The 20,915-nt window shown below is 36.6% G+C and overlaps 1 protein-coding gene across 4 annotated transcripts in view; it reads right to left on the bottom strand.

The window, feature by feature from the left end:
• Positions 1-20,915, bottom strand: part of gpd2 (glycerol-3-phosphate dehydrogenase 2 (mitochondrial)) — a 54,093-nt gene that overhangs the window by 18,921 nt on the left and 14,257 nt on the right. For all 4 annotated transcript variants that reach the window (XR_003936993.1, XR_003936992.1, XM_030151090.1 and 1 more), the window contains 13 exons: positions 19,750-19,874; positions 19,573-19,670; positions 19,310-19,473; positions 13,504-13,668; positions 13,246-13,390; positions 12,444-12,637; positions 10,628-10,762; positions 9,309-9,484; positions 7,156-7,287; positions 6,901-7,059; positions 5,591-5,703; positions 5,411-5,489; positions 2,846-2,944 (listed from right to left, as the gene is read on the bottom strand). Coding sequence is in view for 2 of the 4 variants with exons in the window: in XM_030151090.1 (XP_030006950.1) it covers positions 2,846-2,944; positions 5,411-5,489; positions 5,591-5,703; positions 6,901-7,059; positions 7,156-7,287; positions 9,309-9,484; positions 10,628-10,762; positions 12,444-12,637; positions 13,246-13,390; positions 13,504-13,668; positions 19,310-19,473; positions 19,573-19,670; positions 19,750-19,874 (1,784 nt within the window). In the remaining 2 variants the exon portion in view is untranslated. The remainder of the gene's footprint in view (positions 1-2,845; positions 2,945-5,410; positions 5,490-5,590; positions 5,704-6,900; positions 7,060-7,155; positions 7,288-9,308; positions 9,485-10,627; positions 10,763-12,443; positions 12,638-13,245; positions 13,391-13,503; positions 13,669-19,309; positions 19,474-19,572; positions 19,671-19,749; positions 19,875-20,915) is intronic.

Genomic DNA, 20,915 nt, shown 5'->3' with positions numbered 1-20,915 from the left:
TGTCCCTTTTGTTCCGGTTTTCTGTGGGAGAGGAGTGTTTTACATGGGGATTGCTGACCGGAGGTTGTTATGTTTTATCATTTTGTCAGAATAATAAACGGAGACTGCCTCCAAGGATATACGTGCGGGTCTCGTCATTAAAAGAAAAAGAACACAACGCAGAGTCCGACACCACCGGTTACACTAGTCCCACCCACTTGTAAATGTGGAATAATCTTCAAAAAACTCTAAAACAAACATTCATTTCTGTTAATGATTTTAAAAGTATCATGGAGAATGGAGTGGAGGAGGAATGTCACTGTTTTTCTTGATGTAAATATGGTTGAATAATCGTTATTCTGTTTTATTAATTAATTCAATGTGTCCCAATACTTTTGTCCATATAGTGTATCTTTGAGCTAAATATCATGCGGTCCTTAGCTTGGTTCAGCCTGGCCATGGATCACACAGAGGCCACTAATGAAGACTACATCATCGACTGTCATCGGCTCCACTATAATGACTCTTTTCTGGACTCATCGTCAAAGTGAGAACGTAATTTAGCCGGAACAGACAGAGGACGACACACTTCAGGCCTCATTACGGAAGCCGCTGACAGAGGTTCTCTTTTCTAATTAGCTTCATGTTCGGCGACTCGCTTGTTGTGAGCGTTGCTGCATCAGAGTTCACACCTTCTGTCGGACATTCACCGTCCTTGCGTCTCAGGTGGACGGCGGCCTTTTATTAACTGGAGCATCATTTGTGCTTCAGCTTTAGGCACAAAAGGACGCTAAATCATTTATAAGGCTTTAGTGGATAATCAGACTGAATACAGCAGGAAAACTATAGATGATTTCTGCCGATATTTCACACGGTTCATTAAAGTATTTTGAAAGTTTCAGGTTGAGAGTGTGAATTCTGGGCAGGGCAGCGTTTAAATGATTTGCTAACTGCTGACTGAGCCAATTCTAAAGCACAAAAACCACAACTTGGGTGGTTTCACACTAAATATTGTAGTGATATTTGTGCACGGAGGAGACAGACATCAAGTGATTAATTTAGAATTTGTTATCTGAAAAAACACAGCTGCTCTTAATTTGTTAAGGTGTGCAAAGACGACCCAAATCTCACCAAAAATGTCAATACAAAGGGATTTCTGTAACTTAGACTTTCCAGGTTTCAGTTTTCAATTTTACTGCATGTGTTTCAGCCCCAGCATTGGCCACTCCCATCTGTGTTTTTTTTTCCCTTTTTTTAATTTGCACTACTTAGTGAATCTACTGTAGTGTTGGGGGGGGGGCACTGACAGAGGTGTTATGCATTAATGGGTCTTCTCAAAAGTGGAACCTCCCCCAGCCCTCGCCCTTTCCTAATACACACACCGTATCGCACTGAGTTATAACGTAGCTTTCACACCGTAATATCTGGCAGGTTGTTTTATTTCATATTGCTTAATTTTTTTTCTAGCAACTACTTCTACTATGAATAAAAAAAACATATCATATCCCTTATATATATATATATATATATATATATATATATATATATATATATATATATATATTTTTTTTTTTTTTTTTTTTTTTATTAGACCTTATTATAACTTTATTAATCAAATCTGTTGGGTTTCTGTAAATTGACTTAGTGTCTGGTTTTGACCAACTCTATATATAAAATGTCAAGAGATAACTTTCTTGTGATCTGGCGCTATATAAATAAAATTTGATTGATTGAGTGATTTAATTGGTTTTCCCCTGTAAGTCGCTTTGGAAAAAAGCGTCTGCCAAATGCGTAAACATAAACATAAACATAAACAAATCAAGTCATTTAGCTCATGTTAAATTCTTAACATTTTCCTTGATTCTAATCATATTTTGGACTTCTTTTACTTTTTTTTAAATGAATGATCAAATTTATGATGGAAAATTTGATTTTATTTCAATGCAGGACAACATGCAGCTGAAATCTATTAAAAACCTAAGATTTATCACCCTATTCCAGCTATCAATCAGTGTCTGCCTGGGGGATAAAAAAAAAAATTATATGTATCCGTACCAGTTCGACTAATTTTACTAAAACAAACTGTGCTATTAAAAATCACAGGAACTCTCTTTGTAATATTGTAGGATAAGTTGTTGGTAAGTTATGATGTTTCCATAGTCCAAATATGACAAAAAAAGCGTTCACTGTAGGGCTCAGTACCTGATATAACAGAAACACTCAGCCTAGACACAACATATACAGTAACACAGGTACAGTCCTTTAACATTAATTAATGTGATCAGAACCACTGACTCCCATTACATTAATAGATAATATATGTATCTGGTATTAACTTATAATACAAAGCAATAGCATCTTTAAACTTTTAAATCAGGTATAAACGAACACATTACTGAGCATGAACTAAGGCATTTATTTAATACATCAGTTAACTGTGTATTAACTGTTAGTTAATGCCTATGCATCTACTAATCTTAATAAACGCACTTTATTGTAAGGTGTTCACAAGATCGCAATATTCTATTTCCGTGTTGGCCGAATTTGACAGGTTTTCGGTGTCATGCTTCCATATAAAAAATGTTCTGCCAGGTAAAATAACATTTTAACATCTTCATCTCAGTATGTTAAGTGCATTCAGATAAGTTTTTGTTGTGTATAAATTAAATTGTAGCGTTGAACTAAATAAGTAATTTTTCTCAATTACGTGCAATAACTAAAGAAAGGTTCTAAGGAAGCAAACTTAGAATGTGCAGAAGCATGGAGGGGTGGGAATATTGCAGTGAAATAAAAAATATTGTTACAGCTGAAATGAAAATCAAATATTGACCCATTGGTGATTGGATGACATGTAGGTGTAACGTACCTGCAGGAATTCATCAATTTCAACTTGTCCGTTCTTGTTGAGGTCCACCTCATTAAGGATTTCATGCAGAGCATTTTCATCAATGTGGACATTGATGCTCTGAAGAAGAAAAACAAGAGCAGAGAATCGATGAAATATAATGAAGACAGGTGTATGATGATGTGAGAAAAAGACGAGAAGACAGTCGAGGACATTAAGTAAAGGTACAGTTTCTCTCTCTCTCTTTTTTTTTGGTAACTGTTATAAGGGCTTCATAAGGATGTGAAGTTCCAAACATTCTAGCAACAGCGACCTTCACATGTGTTATTTTCAACAGGTTTCAACAGTTCATGTGTTTTTGTCAACATTTAGAGACTCAACACATCCCACTGCTGGATGTGTTCTGGGTGAAGTCAAGGGAAGGTTAACATCTGGTCAAAAAAATTCAATTACAATAATCTACACCAAACTTATATTTTTGGGAAGGTAAGTACTTATATTTTCAGGAAAGTGTATTTTGAAATGAGAAAAAATTAGCAAAAAAAAATAAAAAATAAAAAAAAATTGAGGAGTTTTATGAGTGTGAATGTTTGGAAAGTGACAGTTTTGTGCCATCATTCTGGGTTCATATTATAAAATCTCATAAATAAACTACATTTATTCCAAATACATTGATATTTGACTATTATATTATTTATGTCATATTCTAAACACAGTGTTTAAAATTAATAAATGCATATATCTCTGAAAAATACATTTGAATATAATGTATATGATGTTGATAATTGAAATAAAAAATGTTTAATTTGATATTTACTTTCGTTGTCCATCTGTGACACTACCATTTGTCAAAACTATTTAGGTATGATCACATATTTTTTTCCTCTAACCAATTATTAGGTTGTAAAATAGACGGTTTAAGGTATACACTGAATACATTTTAGGATGAAAATATCATAGGGACTTGCAAAAAATAGATGTTAATTTTTTGTCCATCTGTGATGCTGTAGTTTTTGATATTTTTCATTTAAAAATATTCGAAACTAATTTTGTCCTTTGGATATGTTTAAGATGGCATTTAGACCTTTCCAATTATGTGGAATATTTGTCTTAAACTTGTCTGGTTCAAAAGTTATGAGTTAAAAAGTAGTGGGCGGTCCATCTGAGATACCCTTGACCTCGCCCTTCTGTTAAAATTCTGACCTAATAAAAACACCTAAGTCCTGCCCCTTCTGGTTGAGCCTCACAAGACTTGATTTAGAAAAAATATATATACAGCAGGTATCCCATTTGAATGTGTCACTTATACATATGAACATATGATTTTTGTCAATTTAAAAGAAAGTTTTACAATTTGTGCGGTTAGATGTAAAAGGGTTGAAGTATCTCGCTGTGAAAATAAGTGAATATACAGTACAGACTAAAGAACCTACATTATGCCATTGTAACTGCCTACACAGTCTCTGAATGAGGATGTGTCTGGAGGTTCAACATCACCAGACCTGTAGTGTTTTTTTTCTCTCTGAATACTTTCATCCTGCTTTTTAGGTTAAATATGTTGTTGGTGGTGCAGGTGGCTTAAATTACATGTGACGAGAGATATGGTCCACTGAGTTGTTTCTTTACTGTCTTTGCCACAAACTACAACTTTCTTGACGCATAAACCATCCCATGTGTAAATAGTGACATTATTCAGGGATCAAAAAATTACTTGTTTCTCACTGTTGACCGCTGTTTATATTTTTGTCATATTTTTAAATTTTCATCTGTACGCATTTTTCCTGGAAGACTGGACTGAATAACTGAAGTTTACAAAAGTAGTCCTATTTTTTTTTTAATCCATTCCATATTTACAATTAGGAAAAACTGAAAAAAAATCACAACTGCTTAGAAAATGGTCTGTCACATGATACATATTGTTTCCTATTTTCCTCTCACTTTTTTAAAAATAAATCAGTCAGCACTGGTTCTAAGAGAAGCACATTAAAACATGCCCGTATGTGTACTTTTACACATTACTTTTTAATGGTTCCATGTTGGTTTCTTTTGTAGTTTCGTTATAAATTATTAACTTAAGTTCCAATCATTCTTTTTTAATCTGCCAAAATTATATTTGTGTATGATTTATGGGAATTTAGGAGGATCTCATTGCAGAAATGGAATATAATAAGAATAATTATATTTTCTTAAGAGTATGGTCACCTTAAAATATAAATTAATATTATTTCATAGCAGATCATCTACTGTGTATGCGCATCCAGACTCTTTTTTTTGCTTTTTTGCTAGTGTTTTTTCTAGAGTGTTTTTGTATGCAACTGTGCTATTGTGACCAAGTAATTTCCTTGTGGATCAATAAAATTTGTCTAAGTCTAACTAAAAGATCTAGAACAAACCAAACCAACACTAATAAGGGCTTTTAATATTTTTGCAGCCCCCATGAGAAGGTGAAATGATATACAGTTAGTTATAAGCCTCAAATTCATCACTCAGCATCATTAAATATCACATAATGAACCATTATGTGATACTAGAAATGAGATTGTTGGATTTGACACTTGTTAAGGACCTGCAGAAACACAGACTCACTTCCAAAACCCGCTGGACGTCAACAGTGGTGATGAAGCCTTTGCTCTCTTTATCAAACTTATGGAATCGCTTCTTATACCTGTTAAACAAAACAATCGCCTTTTAACTTCTTGACACTGAATTCAGTATTTAGTAAGAGTCAACCCTGGCTGTAGAAGGCTGGACATGCACAGCGATTACCGAACTACTTCCTGGTAGTCCAGGTTGATCTCAGATGTCTTGGTGAGCTGCTCGCTGCGGGATCTGTAGCCCATCTCATGGTACAAAAACTTCTTAGCAGCCTCCAGCTCCGCCTGGATGCAACATGTCCAGAGATAAGGAGGAGGGTCAAAGGTTATCATCACCTAGTCCTCACTGCTCAGTAATGTTCTCTGTTAACACATCAACCCAAAATTAACACTTTTTTATGCAACATTCACATTGAGTTACCAACAGATGATACACTATATGGACAAAAGTATGTGGACACATTGAATTCAGGTGTTCCTTTTTTCTGACAGGGGTCTGTGACACAAAAATGAAAAATGTCATAATATAGTTTTACATTGGGATAAATATCATTGAATTGCATTGGTCAGCTTTGTTTATATTGTTATATTTGCCTCCAAAATGCCTCAGAGAGTGTTTTTTCAAACTTTCTCAACATTAATTTTGTTTTTTTGTTTGTTTTTTTTATCCATGACTATGATTTTTAATATTGTGTTTAAAATCAGGATGAAGAGGACATCTTACAGCTGTAGGAAAGCAGCAGGAAAAATATTTTAGAAATTTAGAAGTAGAACATTTAAAATCATAGTCATGGATAAAAAAAAAAACAAAAACAAAATCATTGTTGAGTGAAATTAAGTAAAAACCATCTCCGAGGCATTTTGGAAGCAAAGTTAACAATTTAAACCAAACGAACCGATGCAATGATATTTATCCCAATATAAAACTATATTATGACATTTATCATTATTGTTTTGTATCCCAGACCCCTGTTGGAAAAGAAACACCTGAATTCAACGTGAATTCAACAATTTTGTCCTTGTAGTGTATATTTACAACTCTTGAAAGCATTTTGAGACTATGCCACATCACTAAATTCTGCTAAAACATATCAAATTGTATATGATTAAAAGGCTTTTACTAAATCTGGCATACAATGTGACCACTATTCTAACCTGGACTCAATGTACGATGGATCAGCTTACTGTATTTACTGTTTCTTTGACAGTGCTGCTGTATTACAGGAGGCTATCCTCTGTTGCTTAACAATAAGAGCTTAAAATAGGTGAGAGTTCAGTTTACATGCTCTCATGACACACACAGCACTTCCCATGTTCTCTCGCACACACATGTACAAACAGAGCTGCCCTCTGAAAGGATAAAGGGTGTGGACCTCTCTATTGTGCACTGATTGTGAAAAAATAATAATCACTGCAGGACTTCAGAGCCTCTGGGGGTTAAAGCATTATATAAACCCAACCGGCTGATGTTTAGACGCCTACCGTCTGCCTGTCCGGACTCCAGTTCAGCTCTTTGCCCATGATCTGGACGATGCGTGGTAAGGCTTCGTCGGCCGCCTGCACATTCAGGAAGCCCAGGCGTGTTCGGCGGGCGATGACATCAATGGCAGTGCAGGCATATTCCTTAACAGCGTAGCTCACCTGTATAAAAACAGAGCAAACACACACTCACACATAGAGAACAATGGAGTATTTATGCCTCAGAAGTGGATCTTGTCCATGGTATTCTTACTGTACCTCGCTCTCAATGTAGGGGAACTCTGACACCAATCGCTTCCCTACAATTGGCCATCGTTGTCCAGTGACTTGTGCCATTTTAGCCACATCAAACGCCTTTGATCCGTATGTTGACGCCAGATGCTGAGCGACCTGTACACAGAAACAAACAACAAATGCAGTTTGAGAGAATTGGGCTTTAGAAATGTCCTCACTGATATATGGGGGTTACAAAAAAGAAGTCCATATCCATCCATATCCATCACAATCATTAAGTCCAGTATTCAACTCTTATAAAGCACTTATAAATGCAATATGCCAACCAATCTGGGCCATCATTTCAATTCAAAACAGTTTGTTCTTTACTCTTTATTTCACTTTTGACTTGTCTACTGTATACAGTACACACCAGTGGTCCTTTACCACATGAAGACAGAAAAAGTCAAAGGTAAACACTAAACATTTTTGCTCTATATCAGTTATCAAATGTAACCCTTTCTTTCCTATTAAGAACTAAGGAGCACCCAGACCAGGATATTCGCTGTATTAAACCGTCCTTGGTATTGTACTGACAATCCATACACTGACAATAACTGAACACAGGCAGTGTTATTATCATAAAATAATCATTCCACCTGTAAACCTGCATCACTTTGTTATTGAGTCAACACAATCTAAAAGTGACCTGCTGAACAGTGGACATGGCAGTGGCAGCTCTTGGTATTCACATGATCGATTTCATCTCATTGGAGCTAAACGCTAAGTGTTAGCGCCACTTTGTCAATGAGCCGTGTATGTTTACAGAACACAACAGGGCTATTTGCCATGCAGATTGCTGACTTGCCGATCATGTGAAAGGGCAAACGCTGTCCAAATATCAACAGTGACCTTTTAATAATATTCGAAAGAACATCTCAGCCAAAGTAGAAGGCCTCTAATGAGAAGTAAGTATACTGTAGGCAATAGGGGCTCCAGTGCTTTTTCTTCATGAAACAATGTTCTATTGAATTGAATGGAAAAGCACAGCTAATTATTGGAGAGATGGGCTGTCGCTGATGTAAATCAATGTGCCCTTACTTAATGCCATTGATGAAATGTACAGCATACAGTACATTTCAACGTGAGTCCAGTCTTTTGTGTAGTAGAAATGTCAGCATTGTTAAAGCAGCTACTTTAATGTCAGCCCCACTGCTGCTGCTAAAGGCAGTCAGTGTGCTGGTCTGAGTGTGTCTTTAATGTGTGTGCCTGTGTGTTCCTGAGCACAGCTGGCAGCTACAGGTCCACTTAGACTAGTAAAAGCCCCTTTTACACAGCACTTCTGTTACGGGAATGTTTTGCCTTTATTCTGGAATGGAGTCTGTGTAAACGAAATGGTGGGATCATTTGGTTCCACCTTTATCGCAGCTTTGTAACGCCTCTGGAGGTAGTAATAGAGCCGTGATAAAGGTGGAATCATGATTCCGGAACGCTATGTAAAAGGAACCTCTTGTTCCACAACAAGGTGTGATGTTTTGATGACAGCAACCCTCACGCGAGAGAGACAGCAAGTGCATTTGGAGGCACTGGCATGGATTCTGCAGCAGCTGCCCCGGGTGCTATGGCTTCGTGCCACTGGAGCTGCAGCTACGTGACATTTTCACCAGTGGCATGAAGTATTAAAAGCTATATTCACGTGAAGTGATGTGTATATTCATATTATTTCAGTCTAATCACATGGACTAATTAATTAATAGAACATTAAGTTCTAACTTAACATTTGACAAGTTCATTTCTAATTTAATGTTGTCTATTAACTTTACTTGCGACTGTTGATTTTCTCTGAATTTGAGCATTGTTGAAAACATCTGATATACAAGTAAACAACTGATATAATGCAGGCTGACTTGTTTGAATGTATTTAACACAGAAATGTCACATATTCTCCTGAGACCCCAGAAAGTAAAGGTTTTGGCTTTTTAAATTAAATAATTGTCTTGATTGGAAAGATTATGATGGAAAATTTTAGAATGTCCTTTGTTTATTTATTTATTTTATTTATTTTTAAGTAAAGCTGTGAAACTCCTCCTCCCTACAGAAGACAAAAATGCATGAAATGAAGATATTAAACCTTTAAAATGTCTCACAACGCTGCAAATGTACGTGTGCATTTAATTCACTGCAGAACAGTATCTAACCTCTTTCTCCAGTCCGTAGTCCTGGACCAGGCGGATATAGAGGGTTGGGGTCCAGCTCTTCGCCCCCTCCAGCATCAGCCCAACCGTCTTACAGGGTTCAGCTGAGAGGTTATGTGCTTTAATGGCTGCATCAAGGGTCTCTTCAGCCATAGACCTGTATGTTGTCCACTTCCCACCTGGAAACACACACAAAGTTGGACATTAGAGTCATTCTATACCAAGTTTTAACAAGATTGTTGATTCCTTGTACTGGGAGGATGTAGGTAACATGGTATGAATAAAATTGGTCATATGACAAGTTGTATGACAGCTTTGCTGAAGTACATTAACCCCTTTAAAGTGATGCATGTCTTTGGTGAGATATCATGCATTACATGGCATTCAAATTACCGTAACTCCTGAACTGCTCTCACTACTGACAACTTTCAAATGGCATCTGTGATTTGGAGCTTTCGATTGGCATATAAGACATTATGGTAGAGGCCGGCATTGTCTGAAGGGGAGAGGTGGAAGTGAGGGGAGCAGAAAGTAGCAGATACAGTCAGTGACAGACACTACTTTTAGCAGCCTTTGTGTTTTTGTGGAGAATTTTTGCAAATAATCATATACAGTAGAGATAGTGCTGTTTTGTGGTGTTCTAATAGTGTCTTTTGTAGTGTTTTTGTCAAGTTTTGCTGTTTTTTTTTGTTTGTTTTTTCTGTTTTGCATAGTTCATTGATAGTTTTATTTTTGCTATAAAATAATATATATGTATGTATATTATTTTAATATAAATATATAGGCAGAGAGCCACCCAAGGCAAAAAGAGATGAACTGTCTTTAAAAGAAGCAGATCATGGATGTTTTTCACAGTGAAATGTGGGGCTCTGTCTACAACTAGACAGAAAGTGAACAGAGACTATCACACAGGATAACAATAACTGGAAATAATGAAAAAATTAAGAAGCTATATCATGAAAACAGAATGCTCTGGACAAACAAAAATAGTTGAGCACATATAAAATACTTGAAGGATTATTTCCATAATCTCATTCTGAACATTTCCAGTTGTTTTTCATAATAAATATGATAAAAAAAAATGCAAGTCTGCTTTTTTTTGCTATGTTATTTTAAGCATTTATTAAATATTATGATAATTAATGGCCAGATATTGAAAGTTAAGTTCTTCCTGTAAAAAGTTGCAAAAGAATTGGTAAAAAAGAGATTTTCTGACACTTTTATTGCAAAAACAAAGAAATCTATGTGGCCTGTTATAATGACAGTCTTTATAGAGTTAACCAATTGACTGTAGATACAGGGACAAACAGAAGTAAACTGACCGGCGATGGTGACTAGTCCACTGACACTGATGCTGACGATATGGTTCCTGCAGATGGACTGAGTGTCTTTGGAATCGGGGTCCGTCACCAGGGGCCGGATGCCGCTCCAAGCTGCCAACACGTCTCCTCGGCGCACTGCAGACACCATGCACACAGTGACATTTTACTATGCAGGACGCAGACTGACCGAGACACTTCACTTTTAATCAGCGCTAGTCGATCACCAGCAAAGGTCACATTTGTAACTTCGTATGGATTTTTTATAAACTGTTTCAAACCTGATATCATTCGTATTTGTCTATATTGGATCATGGATGTGTATATAGATACTCACACACAGACCTCCCACTAAAACACTGGAAAATAATGTTATGTTTTTCAGTTCTGTTCTTTTTTTATGGTCAAAACAGAAAAAAGCTGAATTTTTTAATAGCTTGATTTTTACTTTCAATTTTCCCACTACTTGCAATAAAACCACTAAAAGATAGAAACAAAAATAACATCTGTCTGTTTTGTATAAACTTAAAAAAAAAAAAAAAAAAAGGCTAATTTTTGTCCTTTTAAGGGAACTCACTGGATAAAAAAAGATATAGTATACGTAGCTGTCAGTATTCATGTAAGTAGTCTAATACGTACTTTATTTACCTCAGCTGCAGAAGGTACTGGGCCTTTATTTGAAGATGGGTTGTATGAGAAGCAGGAACACTGAGTAAAACTGTTGTGATCCATTCATGTTTGCAATGTTCAAAGTACTGCAATACATTTTTTTAATACATCCCTTAACTGGTACAACATAAAGGCATCCTAGCATTTCAGTGGGTACTATTTATTAATTAAATAAAAGAGTTTTGAATGAGTAAACATTGCACTCCTGTTGTGTTTTCAAATTTCTATTTTAACAGTTTTGCAACAAAAAAGGGCGACACACACCTGCAGTGACTGAAATTGGACAACAACACTTCAAATGGCACATTACATGACAAAAAGCAGAAGTTTATCCAGATTAATTTTACCTCTGCTTGTACCTGAGAAACAGCTTTTATTTCTTGGGAGTGACCTCAACACCAGTCATTATTAATGGACCTGGCTTGTAACTGACTTCCTGTTTTCATCCCTTTAACGTCAACAGTCGCAAATCTGCATCAAACTGTTTCCATTACGGAATCAGCCATGATAGTGTATTGGATTCTCCCAATGCCGGTTTGGTCATATTCGATACGTAGCTAGTCAGGACAGGAAAATAACTTTTTGGCATCAATAAAAACATCTCCATCTTCTGAGATTAGAAAATCTGTTTAATTACTTTTTCATTACTATTGACCATTATGCCTGTAAATTTACGTGATGCCCACGTTTCTACAAAATTTACATGTTATAGTCAAATTAACAATCTCTATTTAGTTTAGTTTGAAAGCAAAAACAAATTTATTTTGAATATAATTGTATATTAATTCAGGAGTTAAGGGGTAATTTGTGGAAATGTGGTAATTCCAACTGAATAAGCATCTTGAACTACTTATGAATGACTTACATTTGTGGAAATATGTCCCTAAACCTACAGGATCTAGAGGTATTTTGACCATTTCTGAATATTTCTGAATTTGCCTTTAACAGTATTACACATAAACAATGCTTGGTATAATTCCAATCACCTGTATTACCTGACAGTGATAAATAGCAATATTTAAGAACCTCTGATCGACAGCAATACAGAAAAAAACTCATTTAAAAACAAAAGACTTAAAGATAGATAAATAAACTGATACTAAAAACGACTGTGTGCTCCTCAAACTGGACAGAGGCTGCCTTCATGTACCTTCTACATCAGGGCTGAGGTAGTTGCGGACCTCCGTCAGGATGAAGTTGATGTCGTCTTCTCCTGGCATTGGGTGGGCTGTCACCTTGGTGGGCGTATCCGTCGTCCCAGCTATAGTCATGTTTTCCCAAGGCAGGAAGAAAATGACCCTCCCATCGCTCGTGGCCGGATCTAGCAGACCCATATTGTCAGGGCTGTGGTTCAGGGGGAACAATTCTTTATTAATAACAGGAACAAAAACAGAAGATACAGAGGGAAGTATTTTGTAGTTTTAATCTTTACAACTTGGAGATTATTTATGTGGGTTAACAAGAGGAGGTGTAGATGATGTTCAATACAGACATGTAGGGATGAGAAAGTGAAATGTGGAAGAAAAGACCTGTAAAAAAAACACATGAATATGGGGGAGGAGGAGGATAGATAGAGGTAGGAGAAAGAGGGAAAGGGAGGAAGAGAATTAGGTGGTTGGCATTTGTGGTGCTGTTCAAAGGGCTTGTGCTCCCTCGGGTTTCGCTCAATAAGCTTTGGTGAACTTTAAAACCCCCGACTTCAACAAAACCACTCTATTGCTCGGCTGTTCCTCAACCACAGAAGATTGTCCTTAGCATGTAAGTGTCGGGTGTATAATAGTTTAGATAGCTTTGTATTTGCTCAAAAGAACAGGAAAACAGTGATGAATAAATGTTTTAATGTGGAAGCTGTACATACCAAAAGCGTCAGAGTTGTAGAGGGGAATAAATAAACACCTGTCTTTCAGTGCGTGTGTGTAATATATAGTATATATATTAGCGATGTGTCGTACCTGTAATAACCAGGGATGACAATGTGAACCCCTGCGCTGGGCTGACAGATGTTCTGTGTTTCCTGGTTGTCCATCTTCCTCAGTGAGTCTGTAAACGGCCCCGTGGCGTTGATCACACACTTAGCCTTTATGTCAAATTCCTGTCCTGTGGAGGATAAATGATGGTTTCAGTGAGAGGGAAGGGAGGGAAGTGGGGAGGAGGGGTACAGCCCAGCCCAGGTGTCCAATCTGCAGACTATTCCCACCAGCAGGACTCACCCGTGAGGACGTCCCTGCAGCGAGCGCCGCACACCTTCTGCTTTCCCGTCTCGGGGTCGTTATTCTTCAGCAGGTGGACCACCTCGGTGTAGTTGGCCACGGCGGCGCCATATCGGGCAGCGGTGAGGGCAATGGCCAGGTTCATACGGGCATCATTGTGCTGACCTGAAGAGAAAATATGAAAAAGAATAGAATAGAATATGAGAGTTTATAAAATGAACCCAGAATGATGGCAGAAAACTTAGTCACTTTCCAAACATTCACACTCATAAAACTCCTCAAATGTTTTTTTTCACAAATTTTTTCTCATTTCAAAATGCATTTTCCTGAAAATATAAGTAATTACCTACCCAGAAATATAAGTTTGGTGGAAATTATTATGATTAAATCTTTTTGACCAGCTGTTAACCTTGCCTTGACTTTGCCCATGTGCAATGTAGTTACATTAGATTAGCATAAAGACTGTGCAAAAGACAATCAATTAAAAAAAAAATAATAATGGTGTTAAGTAACAAAACTAACAACTATATACATAATTACATACAATGACAAGAAAAAAGTAATGATAAAAAAAAAAAAAACCTTGAAAAATCATTCAAAAAAATACAAATACAGAGAGGTAAACAAAAAATAGTGGAATTAACAGCCTTTTCTTCATTTTTACTCAGAATCATTGGTTTAGGCTCAAAATACAAAGAAACATGACGCCCCACTCCACTCATTTCACTTTAGCAGCATGACTCAATTGCAGACAGTATTAAAAAGTGGATGTGGGCATTGTGACAGCACCTGTTGGATTGTGGGGGACCGTTTTTAAAGCCTCAAGTTGAGCATCTGACCATCGCCATGGGATCTACAGAGAAACAGCGCTAACTCGCAGGTTCCACCTTCAAGGCTTAGAGGTAATTTTAGCTACTTACTCAACACAGTTGGAGTTTGATGACATTAGTGCCAATTTGATTACTGTACAAACAAAGTAATTAACACTTGTTAGCCAAAGTGACAACACAAACATGAAACACAAACATACACACATATAATACAATACTGAATTAATGCTATCATTAGTAAATGCAGCTATATTTGTCAGCTATTGTAATTAAACACACAGCAGGTATTTTCTGCTGTTAGACGCCTCTCAGTCAAAAAACAAAAGATGTTAATTGCCACACACTGCACAATCACAACTTCTATTATTACCTTTCATAATAACAGCTCTTAATGTATGAGGTAACTCAATAAAACTGTTATTCTTTTCACATGTGGTGACACAGTAAAATAGTTGCATCAAACATTACTTCATCATTATTATTTGTAAACAGGATATGACATTACTGACAAGTGATAAAATGAAACTGACCACTCCAGTGAATACATTACAGATCTGTCTGAATATGATGATTATTATTGTAAACATTTATTACACGCTCACAAGTAAAAGAACCACTGATACATTTAGTAGAGTGTCCAAATAAATAGATTAGGGCCACAATTTCTATTGGTAAAAAAATTCAAGAAGAAAACTGATTGTTAGTGTGCAACATAACTCAAAAAGTTATGGACAGATTTGGATGAAATTTTCAGGGTTTGTTGGAAGTGGGATAAGGAAGAAATTATTAAATTTTGGTGGTGATCGGGGGTGGGGGGGGCCCACGGGGGGGGGGGCACTGATCAGCCTTGGCGGAGGTCTGCGCTCTCCGAGTGCTTCTAGTTTATTATTACTTTTTTTGGTCATTTTTAGTCACTTCAACAATTTTTTGTACTTTTTTATTTCTCTATTGTATTTGATGCATATTGTCTTGCTGCTGTCCATTTGAATTTCCCCCTTGGAATCTTATCTTATCTTATATGAGGCAAATTCACAAGTTGTCACAAAATGTAATCCAGGTCTAGGCATTTTACATATCGTCACCTTCTTAAAATAACTGCCTGTCATTTTTTTTTATTTAGATTTTTCAGGAAACACAAAAAAAACGTAACAGGAAATTGAGTGTTTGATGATTTAGGCAATAAAGTCATTTTTGTCAAAAAGGAAGGCGACAATATTTTAATGTGGAAGTGTTATTTAAAGTGAACAATGCAAGATATTACGAAATAAAAGCAGATTATCTCTTGTGCCAATTTAAAGATGAGCTGGGGATGGAAATTAAGATCCAAAAAAACATTAAAAGGTAAATTAACTTCTGAATATGCTCAAAAAAAAAAAAAAAAAAAAGCCTCTTTTTCGTCTTCGTTTTAAACATGCGTCCCAACAGGCCCATTGTTCGTCACACTGGGCTGGATGGACAAATTTGCTGCCCTGTGTTTGTGTTCTCTCCTATAGAGAATAGACAAGCTGCTGCTGCCGTTGTTGTTGTTGGCGGCAGCAGTGGTAACCAAGACAGCGGGAGAAATAGCTGCTGCTCAGCCGGTCAGACGGCGGCGACGCTCCTCTGCGCTCTACACCGCCGGGAGAGAAGGTCAGATTTCGAAATGTCACAGGCGTGATTGTTCCAGACGGCATAATTGGAGAAAAGACACCCCCCCTCCTCCCCTTCCACCATCCCAGCCATGCCCCCCCCCCCTTTACAGCAGATGATGGAAGGGGGGGTGGAAATCAAACATATGCTGCTCTGCACCAAGAAAATGCTCTTGTTTCCATCCTGGATTAAATTCAATCTATACCACCACTTACATTCAGAGTCAAACAGCTGCTTGGACTCTGCTTTTTCAGTCTGCGATATCTATAAAGTATAAACACAATCTGCCAAAAACGGTATTTTCCAACAAATTCAAGACCAACAACTGGCTTAACCCACCCATGAGACACCCTATCAAAACACTTCAACCTAAAAAATAATTATTGGGTGAAAAACATTCATTTCCAAGACAGTGTCAAATCATAAAGGAGGTATTACATTTGAGCTTAAAGCTAAAAAGTATCACCCATCCAAATATATCATCTGCTTTTTAAAGTAAAAACACGCAAATGTAACATATTGTCTTGTAAAAACACCAGGTTGTATCCAGTTGTTAAAGATAAAAACACAAATACCTTCTCCAGTCTTAAAGATAAAAATGTAAATATCTCATCCAGTCACAACAGTAAAAACACAAAAATCTCATCCACCCAGTTTTAAAGAAAAATAAGGGTAAATATTTCATCCAGCCTTAAAGGCAGAAACGCAAATATCCAGTGGCAATGGCAAAATTGCAAAAATTTCATTCAGTGTTTAAGGCATAAATATAAAAATCTCATTCAGTCTTAAAGGTAAAAATGCAAAAATCTCAGTCAGTCTTAAACATTAATAAAGGCAAATATCTCATCCAGTGGTAGAGATCGAAACACAAATATCTCAACCAGTCTTTAAGGTAAAAACACAAAAATCTCAATAACCCAGTCTTAAAGTAAAATAAGGGTAAATATCTCATCCAGCTTTAAAGACAAAAATGCAAATATCCAGTGTTAATGGCAAAAATCTTCTTTGACGTTAAAGGTAAAAACATGAATATCCCATTCAGTCTTAAAGACAAAAATGCAAAAATCTCAGCCAGTCTTAAACAATAATAAAAGTGAGATATTTCTCATCCAGTGGTAACAATAGAAACGCAAACATCTCAACTAATCTTTAAGGTATAAACACAAAAATCTCATCCAGTCTTCAAAGTAGAAATATAAAAAATTTGAATGTTTAAAGTAAAAACACAAATATCCAGTCTTAAGTTAACAACATGCACTGGGTCTTCAAGAGAATAATGTAAATGGCACATGTAGTTTTTAAGGTAAAAACACACTAATGCTGTATCCAGTCTCTTAAGAAACACCAATGTTGTACATGTTTTTTCAGCACAAACACTCAGTGCGACGCATCTGATCTTAATGGAATAAAAACACACAACCGTCGAAACTAGACTGAAAGCGAAAACATGTAAAACGTGTAAAAATTGAGAGTAAAAATGCAGAAGTCATTTGTAGTCTTAGACATTGTTTTGCATCTCAAATGTTTACTATGATAGTGTGAGTTAAAATAATTTTGTGAGTTATTTTCATGTTTCCACATTGACAGAAAATGTGGGCATAAAAGGGGCCTAGATTTCTGATATTCTGTCAAATTTATTCCCTTGAATGAGAAATAGCTCTTTCTTCCTAACTGTCGGGTACCATATGAGGTGTTAACGCCTCTGTAAGTGGCACTGGTCTGAAAATCCCACAGCCTGTTGAGGTAGAACATGAACAGGAGCCGGTTCTCATTGAAGCCTGTATTAAAACGCACATGAGCCTGAGGATGTAAGTCGTTTTTTGTCAGTGGTGGAAAGGAGAGGACACAAGCAGCATGAAGCTCCTCACACTCAGGCATATGTTTGGCTTTCTTTTGTACCCATCCGGGAAACACGCAACCTTTCATGCCATGGGGAGGAGAGGGGGGAGGGGAGGAGCAGACCACCAGCCTGTCAACACATTTTGTCAGGGACCAGTGGAGATGTGAAGGCCACAGGCAAGACGGCATCTGAGGATGATGCGTAATCTGCATTTAAGTATTTGGTTTAATCATACTGTTTCTGCACAACAGGAGGGATGGGATTTAAAGCTGCAGGAGATGAAACCAGAGTTTGATCAGATACACCTCGATTCTGCTGCTCTCACTTCTATGTCCAAATGGATACATGATATGAAGCATGTGTAAGCAATGTTTACAACACAGAATAATGCAGTGGAGTTAAATCAGATTGGATCTTAACAGCAATCAGTAAAAAGAGTTTTCAATCCCATATTTAACCCCCCGTTACCTGTCAGAACACACCTATGAATGAATCTTAAAAAGATGGGCATTTCTTGTTGTGGGGTGGTTCTATGGAACAAATTGGATCTAAATATCAGACAATTCAAAAGATGTATAAAAACCTTATTTTCCAGAGATATAGTAACAAAAGTCACTTTTCCATTGACCCTCAAATTGTGTGAATATAAGTTGCGCATAAAAATTTACTTAATGGAAAAACGACAATTTCTTCAAAACTCTCATTTTTCGATGAAAGGTTTTTGTGCCAGCAAGAGGTGGTTTTTCGGGCGTAGCGCAAATGGTATACAAGTAAAAACAAAAGTATAAAAGTAAAAGGATATATTTATAAAATCTATATAGAAATAACAACAACAGTATGACAGTATAAATAAAAATATCAATAGATATATCTATAAACAATAAGTGCACTGCAATCTTCAACAAATTTATATACAACTTACTAACAACTTAAGATGGAACTAACATATGACTTTGTGTTGCTCCTGGTGTCATGTGCATCACAATAAGCATTCGTGTAAAACACGACAGTGGAACCAATGTTTAGCAGCAGCAAAATTAAAGAAACAAAGCTTTGATTCAAGAAAATTGTAATCGAATATAGATTTTTTAATTGATTCAAGTCCATTAATCATCTAATCGTTTCAGCTCTACTATATTACAGTACTTTATCTACTTACTAACTAACATATTAAATGAAGGAAATGTGGTCGTTTAATCATCGTGGAAGGAATCTGTAGTTTGAGCTCATGTACATACATGTACATGCTCATGTTCTTCTATATCCCTGAAGTCAACCCAGTACTATACTGTCATGTGGGAGCTATATGTATATACTTAAATGATCTAATAGTGTCCAGCTGTGTTGTAACCGTTCAGTTTTCCACTGATTAGTGGTGTTACCTGACAGGCTAAGACACAGATTATGCATTAATGTTTACAGAAAAAAAAAAAAAAAAATGAGTGTGCTCCTCAGGATACTGCCCACACACTGAACTGTGTTTACAAATGTACAAGTGACGACCCACCGTCATAGTAGACGATGGCTCCAACCAGCTTGTCCTTCTTCAACATGGGGAACAGCTCCAAGGCCTTGGTCTTACTGAGGACGTAGCTGCTCTTCAGGCACTGGATCCCAGCCACCAAGTCATACATCTTGATCCCCGCCCAGTAATAAGGCAACTGCCACCATCTTTAGAATGAACACAGTGAAGGGAAATACAAAATCAGGCTGTTCGTGTCCATTAAATACCTCATTAATGGTTCAGCGTCAAATCAAACATCCCCCTACTTGTAAACAGGAAGCATGATGGGTAGTGGTGCAGATAAATGAGGTGCAATCTCCAGGAGGTTTGCTCGCTCGTGAAGAGCTTCTTTCACCATCATGTACTGGGAGAAGAAAGATATTAAAGTGAAAGGAAAGAAAAAAAGACAAGGAGATGAAGGTGATAATGAGTTGAAAAGGAACCTGTTCGTAGTCCAGCTGCATGATGGCCTTCTGCAGGTATCGAACTCCACCGTGGATTAGCTTAGTGCTCCGGCTGCTGGTGCCCGACGAGAAGTCATTTCTCTCCACGAGGGCAGTTTTGAGGTCTGGAAGACACGACAGAGGACACGTCAATACACCTGCACAGTTTACTTCAGTCAGTATGAGTATTAAAAATATTCAAACTAAGCATTGTACTTGTATGGACATTGTATGTCAGGCATGTCAAACTCAGTTTAGTTCAGGGGCCATATTTTGGCCCTGTTTGATCTCAACTGGGCCAGACCAGTAAAATAATAGCATAATAGCCTTAAATAATGACAACTCCCTCTCTTTTAGTGCAAAAAAATAACATTAAATTATGAAAGTATTTACATTTACAAACTATCCGAACAAAAAAGACAAAAATAACCTGAAAAAAATGAAATTTCTTATGAAAAATAAGTGCACTTTTAAAAATATTATGCCTAAACTTATCATTTATACATGTGCATTATGGATCGGCTCTACAAAGGCATAAAACATTTAGTACCAGGCAGAATATTCTTAAAATTGCACTTAATCTTCTTTGGACATTTCAGGTTGTTCGTTTTTGTTCAGGTTATTCACATTGTATTGCTACAGGATAATTTGGAAATGTCAATGTTTTCATAATTTAATGTTATTTTTTGCACTAAAACAAAGAAAAAAAAAAGTTGCCATTATTTATTGGCATAATGTAATGTTTTTTCCCCATTAAACCAAAAAGAATATTTGGAGTCATTATTTATAGGTTATGATGCTAATATTTTACTTGAAAATTCATCCCACGGGCTGGATTAGAACGTTTGGCGGGCTGGTTTTGGCCCGCGGGCCGCATGTTTGACACCTGTGTTGTATGTCATTAACTGTCAGTTTAGTAACAACCACGTGCTATTTATTCTGTTTGTATGCTGCCTCTTGGCCAGGTCATTATTGTAAATGAGAATCAGTTCTCAACTAACTTACCTGGTTAAATAAAGGTTAAATAAATAAATAAATAAAGTTTCATCAGTGACTAGTTTACTGAGATTATTCAACTGAAAAATCATTGCATTTAGTAAGAATTTGAAAAATTACAAATAAATAATTAATGTTTTTTTTTGTTTTGTTTTTACTATGGTGACCAT

The sequence above is a fragment of the Sphaeramia orbicularis genome, chromosome 2 (genome assembly GCF_902148855.1).
Source record: "Sphaeramia orbicularis chromosome 2, fSphaOr1.1, whole genome shotgun sequence".
NCBI lineage: Eukaryota > Metazoa > Chordata > Actinopteri > Kurtiformes > Apogonidae > Sphaeramia > Sphaeramia orbicularis.
This window is presented reverse-complemented; position numbering and strand designations above follow the sequence as displayed.